This window comes from Berghia stephanieae, chromosome 7, assembly GCF_034508935.2.
Source record: "Berghia stephanieae isolate SIO BIC M18660-M18661 chromosome 7, UCSD_Bste_1.3, whole genome shotgun sequence".
Lineage (NCBI taxonomy): Eukaryota > Metazoa > Mollusca > Gastropoda > Nudibranchia > Aeolidiidae > Berghia > Berghia stephanieae.
This window is the reverse complement of record NC_088366.1, coordinates 49,586,310-49,601,309: the sequence shown is the minus strand read 5'-3', so window position 1 is coordinate 49,601,309 and position 15,000 is coordinate 49,586,310. Positions and strand designations below refer to the sequence as shown.

At 40.5% G+C, this 15,000-nt stretch overlaps 2 protein-coding genes and 1 pseudogene across 3 annotated transcripts in view; all 3 read right to left on the bottom strand.

Annotated features, from left to right (window-relative positions):
• The window catches only part of LOC144976253 (uncharacterized), a 14,892-nt gene extending 10,684 nt beyond the window's left edge, over window positions 1-4,208 (bottom strand). For both annotated transcript variants that reach the window (XM_078920440.1, XM_078920441.1), the window contains exons 1-2: window positions 4,084-4,208; window positions 1,826-1,920 (exon numbers count right to left, since the gene is read on the bottom strand). In XM_078920440.1, coding sequence (XP_078776566.1) covers window positions 1,826-1,920; window positions 4,084-4,153 — 165 coding nt within the window. In that variant the 5' untranslated portion in view covers window positions 4,154-4,208. The remainder of the gene's footprint in view (window positions 1-1,825; window positions 1,921-4,083) is intronic.
• Window positions 4,204-14,380, bottom strand: LOC144976569 (uncharacterized). Its single transcript, XM_078920862.1, has 4 exons — window positions 14,190-14,380; window positions 5,184-5,365; window positions 4,575-4,709; window positions 4,204-4,212 (listed from the first exon to the last, which is right to left on the bottom strand). The coding sequence occupies exons 2-4, from the start codon at window positions 5,361-5,363 to the stop codon at window positions 4,204-4,206; spliced, it is 324 nt and encodes a 107-aa protein (XP_078776988.1). The 5' UTR covers window positions 5,364-5,365; window positions 14,190-14,380.
• LOC144976568 (uncharacterized) lies at window positions 7,084-9,623 on the bottom strand (annotated as a pseudogene).
• Window positions 14,381-15,000: the final 620 nt, after the last annotated feature.

Here is a 15,000-nt window from a genome sequence, read left to right as displayed (position 1 = left end):
ATCCCTTATATTTTATATTTATTTCCAATTCCATTGTATTTATTTTCCAACAAAAGTCCACACTTTATTTTATTTCACTTTCTATACTGCATTACACAGTTCCTCCCCGCCTCCCCTCTTTTGATTTAATTAATTACGAACCTTTTATAAATTTCTATTGCTCTATTTTAATTCGTGCTTCCTCACTAAGTAGTATATTATTTCCTGCCCATCAATGTTTTTTATGCATCTTAACAACGCCGCTACCAATTTATCTCATTCGTCGGTAGTGTTTCATTCATCCTGTTTTGTTGATGGAGGGGAAACCCGAAACGTCCATTTATCTGTTTTCGTATATTAAACTGAAGCTTACATTCAATTTCACAATGTTTTAATTTATTAATTTATTTATTTATTTATTTATTTCAATTCTGAATATAAAAAAGCAAGAACAATTCAAAATATAATTCTATGTGATGAAACCACCTACAGACTGCATAGCAACAAAAACACCTTCGGCACTTTAATAACGTATGTTTATAAATATAATTTAAGAAGTGTCACACTTTGTGACACAGCAGTAACGTGTCTAAAACCGGCTGCACATCTATTCGGTAACTTGTGGGATCAATTATCTTTATCGTTATTTATTTCCGGAATTCAAAATGAAAATATCTTTTAAGTAAGTCCTTCTGAGCCACTTGGGCTCATTGTACGACAAATGAAGTCCTTTAGAGCCTTGTAGCCAATGGTGCAGGAGTAATCCCGGTTTCAATAGCGTGAAGCGGACAATTAACGTATTTCTTTGAAAACCTTTGAACAGGACTCTAGTCTATCCAAGCTTGACAGGTACCCTTTTATACCTGAATGGAGTGAGTGATTGGAGTAAATTTTCTTGGTCTAGGACAGTACAAATTGATTGCGGTCGGAATCGAACACAGAACCTCTGAGTCCAGAGTACAACGCGCTAACCATTCGGCCATCCTGCCTCCTAAGCTTAAAAATCCGGAACTTATCCATGTTTCTGTAGCGTTGAGCAGACAGATAACAGTTTAAAATTGAACAAAATAAAATTCCCTTTATTCATCCAATAGGGGAAATTTTTCTTGAGGGAAAGACTGGAAGCGCCGCAAATTGAGCTAGGGCGAGGTATAACCCAGGCGTCAGCCGCAGTGCAGCGCCGCAAATTGAGCAAGGGCGAGGTGACTTACCCAAGGCCACACAGCGCAGCAGCGGGAGATCGAACCTGGTACCTTTCGGGTACGAAGCAAAGACCGTACCACCGAGCCATGCTGACTTTCTATTATCCTCTTGAATGGACGCCAGTCCGTCAAATATTACTTTCATCAGCGAACTGGTACTCATTTGCACCTGGGTAAAGTGAGGTGATTCCAAGAAAAAAAAATTAGGATAAGATCGGAGATCGTCATAGAGTCTATGGAATTGACCTTTGAGCAATCTTTGGGTCATTAAAGAATGCACCCAATATTGTTTTCTATTTCCATTTTTCTTTTTTCTAAGCAGTAAAACACATACACATGCAACCTCTATTTCATCCATACTGATAATGCATTTGCGCAGCCTATCTCAGGGTGTGTCCCAGGACAGTCCTGTCCTAGTGCGGTACCCCTTTTGAATAGAAGTTTTCTCCAGTGGGACAGGACAACTTCGTCCTGGGACAGTTTTGTCCTAGTGCTGAAGGAGCCTAACGAGTTTAATAAATACAAATAAATGAAATGAACTGATGATGTTGTTGTTGATGATGATGATGATGATGATGATGATGATGATGATGATGATGATGATGAAGAACACTGTCGATGCTTGGAAACAAACCGTGACAAACCATTTCATTGATAATTTCCTTGTCCAGTTGACAGTTCCGCAGGCTCGCCGTACGAATGATCTCATTGGTCCGTCGCAGATTCTCATGAGCTTCGTCTGAAAAGTCAGAATAATATACAGCGAGAAAACGGGAGGATATTCGGAAGCTTACGATCTTTAGCCAATCACATGTTTTGTTGTTGTTGTTTGTTTTACATTGGCATTGCTGCAACATTGGGGCATTTACTGTAAAGGCTTATAGAGTTTATTCAATCTTAGGCTTTCGCCAATAAATCAACAATTTGATGCCAACATACATGAAAGTGGAAAAAAAAAGGTAAATGGAACCAAAAAATAAACTGATACACCACACAAAAATACAACAATCGTAATAACATCAATACGTTCAATAATAATAATAATAATAATAATAATAATAATAATAATAATAATGATAATAATAATAATAATAATAAATAATAATAATAATAATAATAATAATAATAATAATAATAATAATAATAATAATAATAATAATAATGATGATAATAATAAGAAGAAGAAGAAGAAGAAGAAGAAGAAGAAGAAGAAGAAGAAGAAGAAGAAGAAGAAGAAGAAGAAGAAGAAGAAGAAGAAGAAGAAGAAAAAGAACAACAACAACAACAACAACAAGAATATCAATAATAATAACAATAATAATATTACCATCATCCCTACACCCCAATCATCACCGTTACCACCACCACCATTACCATTATCACTACCACTATCACCATCACTTTTACATTTCCAATCAGTTTTTCTCATTAAAAAAAAAGACCAAAAAAAAACACACAAACAAACAAACAAACAAACAAAAAAAAACAATAATAATAATAATAATAATAATAATAATAATAATAATAATAATAATAATAATAATAATAATAATAATAATAATAATAATAATAATAATAATAAAATATTGATACCAATCACAACAGACCTCCTCACTACCACGAAAATTCCCGTAGTACTACGGCTAAATCCCGGGCTGGAGATATTAAAAAAGACGTGAGCTTTTATAAAGCGCAATATCCACTAAACGTGCTCAAAGCGCTTTGCATCATTTATTTAGGTGAGAATGTATTTCTTGTCGGGCTGCCTTTAACTTTAAGAAAAAGCAACTCCTAAAAAAATCAGAAAAACAACAACAAACAAAGCAAAACCCAAACCAAACCAAAACAAAACTAAAAAAAAAAAAAGAAAAGAAAGCAAGCAAATCGAAAAATTTAATAATTAAAAAAAAATAACAACAACAACAAAAAAAAACTAAGGAAAAAACAAATCAAAACACAACAAAACACAACAAAAGTTTATCTATATTGGCCCTACCTCTAATAAAAACCTTTAAAAAATGACAGAGGACGTCGGGTATGGCTAGGTCTATCGGTTCTTCTCTTTATTCTTAGTATTTCGTCCGTGCCCGACGTCTTTATCAGGAAGACAGCTATTGCCGGGTCGTCGTAGTTAGTATCCGGTGTGGGTTAGCCCTAAGGTGTTGTACTGAACTCTAAAGTGTAGCTCGTGGCTACATATAGACGATATTACAGGTTTTTTTCGGACAGAGACAACGCTGTTAACGACCAGGTACTCATTTTACACCTGAGTACAGTGAGAGAATGTGAGTATAGAGTCTCCTCTAAGGACACAACTTTGCGCCGAGCGAGACTCGAACCCAGGACCTTCCGATCCGAAAGCGAGTGTCATACCACTAGACCACATAGCCCAACAGACTGCCTGGGAACGGAAAGAAACAGCAACGCCATCAGAGCAACGGAAGAGAGAGAGAGAGAGAGAGAGAGAGAGAGAGAGAGAGAGAGAGAGAGATATATATATATATATATATATATAATCGCCAATTCTACCAAGCACAGCAGAAGGTGATGATGAGCTCGTGGTTAATTGGATTCAGTAGTCTGATATCACATCCCCTCAACAACGAGCAGCTTAATTCTAAACAGAGAATATCGAGACTTTTTATTCTTCATGCTGGCTAGAACTTTTCCACATGTCATGTGATCATAATGTATAAAAGCCATAACATGATCAGATTTATAATATTGTTCTCCTCTGGATACACTTTTATGCTCGTCGGAGAAGTATTTCATAATGGCGTCCGCCATTGTTCCGATAGTTTAGAACCAGTTACTAAGTTACGCCATCACGAGGGAAGTGACGTCACGACTGTTGAATCCTATTGTCAAAGGAAATTGTTATTTAGACAATCGTCTCACCCACCTTTGAAGCATCTGGCACTGTACACGGAGGAACATCTCTCGATGTCACTGAAGCTCTGGTCCAGCCTCATCTCTAAGGCGTTATACTGAATTCGACAGTGAAGCTCGTGGCTTTTCTCTATCAACGCATCTGAGCGGAATGAAGACAATGGTACATAATAACTTGTTTGAAGATTTTGATTCAACGTAAATGTAAAAGTTAAGATCGTAGAATTTGTTGTAGTATTAGTAGTAGTAGAAGTAGTAGTAGTAGTAGTAGTAGTAGTAGTAGTAGTAGTAGTAGTAGTAGTAGTAGTAGTAGTAGTAGTAGTAGTAGTAGTAATAGCAGTAGTGGTAGTAGTAGTAGTAGTAGTAGTAGTAGTAGTAGTAGTAGTAGTAGCAGCAGCAGCAGTAGTAGTAGTAGTAGTAGTAGTAGTAGTATAGTAGTAGTAGTATAGTAGTAGTAGTAGTAGTAGTAGTATAGTAGATAGTAGCTTCCCCTCCCAGACTGACCTTCTCCGTTTCCAGACACGTCCGTTGTTCTTCGAGTTTCTCTGCCTCTCGTTCCAGGTTCGAGTATTCCAACTGTAACCCTGTGATGAAGGCCTGTAAGCCTCCCAGAACCAAACTGAAACCTCCAGTTGGTTTCTGGGTAGCAAGCAAACAAATTATAGCAAAGAAAATATTATAATTATAAACTTTAATACACTCAGTTGTAACTTATGGATAATTCCCATAATTCTTTGTAAGAATGACGTGGGTATGACGTTTTCATCACGAGCGAATTTTGTTAGTAGTGGCAGTTAGTTATGTCCTTGCATTTGTAGTGATGATGATGTTGTTTTTATTGTTGTTGTAATTGTCGAAGGTGATCATTATGATGATTTTGTTGCTGTTGATGATCGTGATGTTGACGATGGTGATGATGATGATGATGATGATTATGATGATGATGATGGTGATGATGATGATGATGATGATTATGATGATGATGATGATGATGATGATGATGATGATGATGATGATGGTGGTGATGTGTGATGATGATGATGATGATGATGATGATGATGATGATGATGTCGATAATTATAATATTGATGATGACCACGACCAGGATCTTACATCCCACATATCCTGCTCTCTATTGGGGACTGCGGGGTTGTGCCTCTTATCCCCTTCCTGGCAGTCAAGGCAAGCAATTGTGTCCTCCAAGTGTTGGATTAGTCCATCTACATTCCCTATCAGATCTTTGTGGAACGGAGAGTCTATGCACTCCAGGTCATGAGCCGATACCGGTGCCATCTCTGAAATAAGGATGTCATACAGGACAAGTCGACGATTAGGCGCCATCTACAAAACATATATATGTCAACGTCTGTTATAAAGCTCGGTATTCCTTTTACAACAAGAGATGAAGTGAGAAGAAAAGTGCCAGAAGACAAGAGAGAATAATTTTTTTTTTCGCGGCGGTGATTGGGTTTGAACCTGCGACCTTATTGGTACGACAACTCCGCCTGGCCGGTGAGAGCGTGACTCTACCGTATGAGCTATCCACGAACCAAAAAAATTCGTTTCAACCTCAGGTCATTCACTGCTAGAGCCTTCTCTCTCCGACTACTGTAGACCGCGGGTCCAACACACACACAACCAATGCGAAGTATTTAGCCAGCAGTTAAGCTTAATAGCCAATATTCTCAACATAAACATATAACATAGAAACAATTGAAACATTGAGTATGCTCCGGTATATGGGGTGAATTTTTAATTCAGAAAAGTGAGTGGAGCAGGCACTTATGTTGGTAACAACAAGAGATGAAGTGAGTAGAAAAGTGCCAGAAGTCAATAGAGAATAAAAAAAAAAATTTCACGGCGGTGATGGGGTTTGAACCTGCGACCTTATTGGTACGACAACTCCGCCTGGCCGGTGAGAGCGTGACTCTATCGTATGAGCTATCCACGAACCATAGAGAACCAACACCAACAAAAAAATCCACAAAACTCAGCGAACATATTTGGAAATTAAAAGACAACAAACTGGACCACAGCATTTCATGGAAAATCATATCGAAAGCAACAGGATACACACCATCATCAAAACAATGCAGCTTATGCCTAGAAGAAAAATATACTATAATCAAACACCCTCATGATGTCACACTCAACACGAAAAATGAGATGTACAACAGCTATCCACATAGAAGAAAACATCTACTAATCAACAACAAACCTACGGAACCACTTCAACAAGCAACAACACACAACAAACCAAACTCCTGTAACACACAGTCCTTACGATGGCTGAAAGGCCAGGAACATCGATGTAGACTGACTCCAACATCGTGGTAAATATTACAATAACATCTATCTATCTATCTATCTATCTATCTATCTATCTATCTATCTAGAGTAGATTCAGGCTTACCGGACACACAAGCCTTATCTGTGGTCGTCTCAGAGAATGGAAGACTGCTGGCCAGAAATAAGACCAATGCTGTATAGTGATGTCGTAAAATGTAACGCTCAAGTGGCCGGTTTCAGGTGAACCAGCCGATTTTGCACCCTAAGCAGTCTTTTCCATGTTCTCGACGCAAAATGTTATTCGTGACATTTTGGTACTACCGGACACTTATGGAACGTTAAGGTCCAACCGGACACCCAACTTGGGCAAACCGGACACCCTTCACGGATGTTGAAAAACACTGTTTCCTTTTGTTTTTTTAATAGTTTTCAATTCATAAACAGTTACAGCAGATCCATAGGCTCAGTTTGTAAAATATCTGCCGGGTCATTGGTCAATTTAGGGTTCGATTCCAGCATTCCAAGGACTTTGAAGGACTCTTTCCATAAATTGGCAGAATGTTTCCTTCCCCCAAAACGACTGCCATATATTTTCATAAATAGCTAGACTAGATCTAGACGTCTAGATAGATAAATAAACACGTTTATGTTCATTTTCAACAGAGAAAGACAAAAATAATTTATTCAAAACAATTAATAGGGTACATAATCATAACGCAACATGTCACTTACACAATGTACAAACAAACGTGAAAACACTGATCTCCTCCTCACTCATCCCCAGTATCTTCTCTCTCTCTCTCTCTCTCTCTCTCTCTCTCTCTCTCTCTCTCTCTCTCTTGCCAGTACATCTTCTGTGGTACCACCTCCCACACTTGCACCAAATCCATCCATCCAGGTTCCTATCACTTCCACAAAAATCACATAAACGTTTGTCATTCACACCACATAACTCATCCATATCCATCTCAACGTCCGACCTGTCATCATACACAACCATCGTATCATCATCCTCTGCACTAGACTCCACTCTTTCTTCCACTCTCCTCTTCTTGCCCTTCCCCTTCCCTTTATTTTCTGCCTCCTTCCTCTTCTCTTTCAACTTTTTAGCTTTCTTCTGTTCTTTCTCCAAGCGCTTTTTTTCCTTCTCCTCCAACTTTTTCTTCGCCTTTTCCTCCCTGTTCTTCAACGCCTTTGCCTTCTTCTCTTCCTGTTCCATTTTCTTTGCCGCCTCCGCTTTATCTTTGTTCTCGTGATACTCCTTGAAGGATGCATGTGACACATAGGAGGGGGGCTGTACACGAGGCGCTCTTGTGGACTTTCGGCTAGACGAAACGGGGAGTGGGAGGTTGTCAAATGTGGGCTGTGGGACAACTCTGTTCCAGAGTTCCAAATACTTCGCGTAGTCTTCGGTTCAGAATGCTGTCGCTGGAACATCCCGAACTGGGTCGTTCTGCACATTGAACATATCATCAGCGACCAGCACAGCAAGTATGGGGCGATTATGGATGTTAACCCACTTCTAAATCCGACCCACACTTGCCAGTGTTGAAGACGGAGAAACAAGGTCGGGGTTTTGTTGACTGGTAGCTGGGAATATCGTGTCATGACTGGCCGAGGTGGAAGTGCAACCATCATAAAAATCAAGGCCAGGGTGAGCAGTGGGAGGGGGTGTCACGTCATGGGAGGCTGAGGTGGAAGGGGAGACCTCAAGGCCAGGGTGAGCAGTGGGAGGGGGTGTCAGTCATGGGAGGCTGAGGTGGAAGGGGAGACCTCAAGGCCAGGGTGAGCAGTGGGAGGGGGTGTCACGTCATGGGAGGCTGAGGTGGAAGGGGAGACCTCAAGGCCAGGGTGAGCAGTGGGAGGGGTGTCACGTCATGGGAGGCTGAGGTGGAGGGGAGACCTCAAGGCCAGGGTGAGCAGGGGAGGGGTGTCAGTCATGGGAGGCTGAGGTGGAAGGGAGACTCTCAAGCGGGGGGACGGGCTGAGGGGGTGAGGAAGGGGGGTGGTGCCACGTCATGGGAGGCTGAGGTGGAAGGTGAGACCTCTTTATCTGCATCCATCCCCTCAATAAAGGCAACAGGTGCCACTGGGGTCTTGGTCCAAACGGCACTTGCCTGGCACTTTTTGTAGTCAGGCCGGTCCGGGTTCCAGGGGCACAGCCCTGGTGCCTCAAAGGCATTGATTATTTTAGCAGGGCTGTATACACTTTTCCAGGCATCGGCAAAGACGACAGGGAACGTCTGCCTGTTGACGGTGGCATGCCTGGAGAAAGTTCTGTAGTCCCTGTTTGCCCGTTTCCACTCCACCTTCAGGCAACCATAGAATACCAGGTCTAGGAGTTGAACAATGTGAGAGGAATGGGAGGGGAGAACATACATGGTGAGATTATGTTCAATCAAAAACTCATGGACCTCGGGACTGTAGTGGCTGGTGTGACCGTCAACATATAAAACGACTGGCTGCGGCAGGTGGTCAACAAAGGGGAGAAATGTGTACTTCAGCCACTTCACAAACGTCCCATTGTTGATCCAGCCGTTTGGGGTGAGGGCGTAGTGAGCATCGAAGTCCTCCCAGGGTTTCCAGGTCCATCTGCGAAGAAAGGACAGTCTATTGTAAAAATGCACATAGAGTACGGAAGTGTTTTTGTTTTCTCAGTCAACAAGACAATGCCCCCCCCCCCCCCGTGACCCGACACCCCCTCCCACTGCTTACCCTGGCCTTGAAGTTCCCCCCTCCACCTTGCCAGAAAATAAGCAAAACAAAAAAACAACTAGAATTATCAGTTCATCATCATCATCATCATCATCATCATCTCATCATCTCATCATCATCATCATCATCATCATCATCACCATCATCATCATCATCAGCATCATCATCATCATCATCATCATCATCGTCAATGGTGAAATAATCAGATTAGTTTAAGCGATAGATTTTGCTTACCTTACTCCTGGGAAGATGATGGTGGGCTTCAACACTCTTCCGTCGGCAGAGCAACAACCGAGCACCGTCACTTGGGTTTTGTTATCGGAGCCGACTTGATAGGGGTGCTTGGAAGAAATGTCTGCAATGATGACTGAACCTCCCAGGTAGAAAGGGAAGCCAGCCTCGTCGCAATTGAAGACGTTGCTGGGGGGGGGGGGACCTTGGTAATGTCGATGCCATTTGACATTAGCGATGTCCGCATCGTGTGGAACCACCCACGTATCTTTCCTTCTGATACCTGGGCGCGTTGTTCCCCAAGGGACATCGCTTTTCTCTCCCGCACCTCCCCTTGTGTCTCTCCATGAATGCTTTATACCAGTAATATCCTGGCTTGTTGTTTTTGAAGGGGGGTCTCTCTGCCTTCAGCATTTATTATTCTTTGCACCTCCAGGCACAGCTGCTCCCTGTCCTTCCCTTCACCGGCCCTGGCACAGGCCACCATCCATTTGACAAGTTTCTTCTCCTCCTCTGTGGCCAACACTGTATGAGATACCCTATGGACGGGGTATTTTCCGGCCATCTTGTCCTTCAGGGTTGATTTCGGGACAGAGTAGGTCGCAGCGGCCTGGCGGAATGAAAGATTTTTGGTGCGGATGGCATCAAGTGCAGCATTCACACTCTTGTCATTGTACTTTGATCGCGGCATCTTGGTGCCTGTAACAATGTGAAAAAATTAACTTTATTTAGATATTTGAACTTCATTTTCATAGACTGGCTAGTCTAAAAATTTAAATTTTCCTTTACAATGGTGAACATAATATAATTTTAGGGAGGCCTTCCGAAAGCTCCTACATCCCCAGTATTTTTTTTTTATATTGTTCTAGTAGGGGGTTTGGGAGGGGGAAAAGTTTTATTTTTAAAGTCTCCCCCCTCCCAAACCCCCTCTCAGAACATTATAAAAAAGTTTCCCCCCTCCCAAAACATTATAATACTGGGGATGTAGGTGTAGACGCTTTCGGAAGGCCTCCCTAATTTATAATGATAATAATAATCATGATAAACATAGGCCGGTCAACAGAAATACAAGGAAAGCATTGCAACAAATAATATTATAGACGTCTAGAATAATAGAATAAACAACTTAATCAACCCGCCCGGTTTCACCTGAATCGTTTAAATTTTCTTTGGTCAAACCGGACACCCCCCCCCCCCACTGGAGCTAAAATGAAAACCGAACATCGTCAGACGATCTAACCACAATCAAACGATCCTAAAATAGCATGTAGTGCAGTGGTTGAGCCGAAACTCCTTTATAAAGACGTATAAATAGCTTGTTCGACAAATGGATGATGCCAAGTCTGCAAAGATAGATCATCATCAAGCCCTACTGCAACCTCCTCGTGGTGTCGAACGGTAACAGGTCAAGCTGGCCAACTGCAGAGGGCGACAAGAATAGGCAATGGCAAACCATTCTTGTAACTTTGCCGAGTTAACTGCATGAATAAGTCCAAAAAGTTAAACGGTGACAGCGTAAAGGGGAGCATGTTTTCACGGAAGACTGCTGCCTCGCTCGGTTGGGAGCGTGATGTTCGTCAGGTCACACCGAACCGTCAGCCAATTACTAGGCGAAATAAATTTAACAAATGTGACAAAACCAAAATTGGGACATGGAATGTCAGGACCTGTGCCCAAAAAGGAAAACTAAACAACATTCTAAAAGAAATGAAACGGCTCCAAATAAATATTCTTGGCCTGGCAGAGATGAGATGGAAAGAGCAGGGAACCATGTCAAAACAAGAAAACAACACGACATATAAGATCATATGGAGTGGTGGAACCTCTTTCCACAAAGGAGTAGGGATGATCTTAGACCAAAAATCAACCAAATTTTACAAAGGGCACGTAGCAATCTCAGACAGAGTTTTGCTGGTTAAGCTAAGAGGACCTGTAGTTGACACCAATATTATTCAAGTTTATGCACCAACAGAAGAGGCGACAGATGCAGATATGACAGAGTTTTACCATTCACTAGACAAAGCAAAACGAATGTGTAAATCACAAGAAGTCCTTATGGTAATGGGGGACCTAAATGCTAAGATTGGCAGAGGCAGAGATGGTGACATAATCGGACCACATGGACTCGGAGACAGAAATGAACGAGGAAACATCTGGGCAGATTGGTGTAGAACAAATAAATTAATGATTTCAAACACCTGGTTTCAACAACACCCAAGAAGAACCTGGACATGGCAATCACCAGGGGACAGAGCAAGGAACCAGATAGACTTTATAGCAGTATCATCAAGATTCAGAAATGGCATATTAAATTGCAAAACCTATCCAGGCGCCGATGTAGACAGTGACCATGTCCCAGTTGTTTGTACAGTAAGGATAAAGTTTAAAGCTATTCAGAGAACAACTGGTAGAATAAAGAGGGATTACAGGTTATGCAAAGACAATGGCATACAAACAAAAATGAGAGAAGAATTTGAAAATGCACTCATGATACAAAGCCAAAGTGAACCTGATAACGAAAAATGTGAAAAACAATTTGATATATTCCAAAAGTGTGTCAAAGCAACTGCAGAAAAGCATTTACCAATAGCTCAAATAAACAGCAAAAAGGAATGGATGACAAATGAAATTCTAAACCTATTTGAAGAAAGACGAAAATGCAACAGAGGGTCTGCAGAATACCAAACATTGAACAACCACATTAAATCCAAATGCATCGAGGCACACGAGAACTATCTAGACTGGAAATGCTGCGAAATCGAAAGAGAATACAAACCCAACCCCCAACAAGCTCACCTAAGAATAAAAGAACTATCAGGGAAAAGGAAAAGCAAAGCAGCAGGAAGTTGTATCCAAAACAAACAAGGGGAACTGCTATTTGAAGAACAACATATAGAAAGCCGATGGGTAGAATACATAGGCGAACTGTACAATGATCCAAATAGAAATGAACCACCACTGAAATTCAAAGAACCATTAAGCGGACCAAACATCACCAAAAGTGAAATTGAACATGCCATGGAACGAATGAGGGATGGTAAAGCAACAGGCCCTGATGAAATATCTGTAGAGGTATTAAAAAGCCTAGGAGATCTAGCAATTGATGAACTTCACATATTATTCAACAATATATACAATACTGGGAAAATTCCAGAAGATCTCTGTAACTCTATTTTCATAGCAATACCAAAGAAAGCAGGTGCAGTCAGATGCAAAATTTTAGAACTATAAGTTTAATAAGCCACATCAACAAAATACTGTTGCGTATAATTATCAACAGGCTAAGGAATAAGATTAACCCCGAAATCGCAGAAGAACAATATGGATTCCAACCTGACAGAGGGACAAGGAACGCAATATACCTCCTCCGTGTTTTAAGTGAAAGAGCTATACAGGTTCAGACCCCACTATACCTCTGTTTTGTCGACTACAAAAAAGCTTTTGATAGAGTACGCCACGAAGAAATACTAAAACAACTGCACTCCATTGGCGCTGATGAGAAAGACCTCAGACTCATGCAAACATTATACTACACCCAGCAGGCATCTATCAAAATCGGAAACTCTACAGGAAATTCCATTCCTATTAAGAAAGGAGTCCGTCAAGGGTGTGTTGCCTCACCAGATCTGTTTAATCTATACCAAGAAACAATCATGAGGGGCATAAATAATATGGAGGGAATAAAAGTAGGAGGTCACAACATAAATAATATAAGATACGCAGACGATACGGTACTCATTGCAACATCAGAAATCCAACTTCAAAAGATTGTTGACAAAGTGGTAGTAGATAGTGAAGCCAAGGGAATGGAAGTGAATATCACCAAAACGGAATGCATGGTAATACAGAAAAACCCCGAAAACAACAACACCTGCAATATAACGATTCACGGCGAGCAACTTACCAACGTAGAAAGTTTTAAATACCTAGGTTCAATAGTGACAACAGATGGAAGATGTAACCGAGACATACGAGCAAGAATAACTCAAGCCAAACAGGCCTTCATGGACCTGGGAAACATTTTGAAAAACAAACAGATGTCGTTCGGGATTAGATTCCGAGTCTTGAAGTGCTACGTGTGGCCAATCTTGTTATACGGATGCGAAAGCTGGACTACAAATGCAGAAACACAAAAGAACATTGAAGCTTTTGAAATGTGGTGCTTGAGAAGGATGCAGAGAATATCGTATACTGCACACAAAACGAACGAAGAAGTGCTAAAACAAACATACCAACAAAGGAAACTAATGCCCTTAATAGTGGATCGACAACTATCCTTTTTCGGACACATAGTAAGGAAAGATAAGAATGAATACCTGGCAAGTTGTGGAAAAATACCTGGTAAACGCGCCCGGGGGAGACAAAGAAAAACACTCATAGACCAACTGAAGGGCTTCACCAACCTAACAATCCAAGAGCTGTTTGAAAAAGCAAGAGACAGGGAGGAATGGAGAGAGATAATTCATGCAGTATCCGAAGCCTGGACCAGGCATGGAACCTAGAAGAAGAAGATAAATAGCTTAAATAGCAACTTCCTTGCACACCTTGCAACCCATAACAAAGAACGGGATACTTACGTTTTGTGAGAAATATCTCGATGAAAACACGATTCTTTGACTTCTCCTAGATTGCACTCATTGAAACGGCAGGAAAAACGTCACACGAGACGTGTGCTTAGTTACTCGAAATATGCACCGGGAAAAAAAAACAAAACAAAAGGAAATTAGACATCGAGTCGGGTAGCGTCCGGTTTGACCCGTGTCCGGTTTGACCTGAATCTACTCTATCTATCTATCTATCTATCTATCTATCTATCTATCTATCTATCTATCTATCTATCTATCTATCTATCTATTCTAATGAGTTTAATTTTGGTTATCAGACCTGAAAATACACGTAGGAATCAGCGATTTAAGCCAAGACAGAATACAATATTATAGGGTGTCTATAATATTCTAACTGCTTAGAGACAGCCCATACAAAGTTCTGATAATATGACAATGATTTTCAATGTTACACGTTCTCTCAGTGTGGTTTGATACTGATGATATAAGTTCAATGGAAGGTTTGGGTTTGTTTTCTGGTTTTATTTCACGTTTCCGTTTTTCATGGGTTCATTTCTGTGCCTTTTCCCATCAATTTAAGAAATGCGTAAATATTTGAATAAAGTAATAAATATCTGGGGGAAAAAAAGTGTGCAAGAAATAGTGTTAGACAAAGCAAGAAAAAAAAAGATAAAAACCATCCCAAAAAATCACTTTTCCTCAACTGGGGATCGAACCCAGACATCCTGATTAATTGTCATTACACCACAGAGGTTACCCAAAAGTTAGGACGATTTTATTACCTATAGAGAGAATGAAGTTGACGTCACTCGGGTCTTTGTTATTGTTTTTTTGTCATCCACGTTTATGAGTAATTCTCACTAAAATGTATTATCCAGACTATAAAAGTTCATGGTTACAAAGAGTTTTTGAGATAAAGATAAAGGGCGTAAATCTGACTCATGAATGAACAACACAAAACAAACGACGTTTCGGCCTTTGGTCTTTTTCAAGTAAACACAAAATACATATATATTTATATTAGATTGTCATAATAATGTAGGTGAAAATTTGTAAATGTGTGTATGTGTGTGTTGTGCAATGGAAGATATATATATATATATATATAATATATATATATATATATGTGT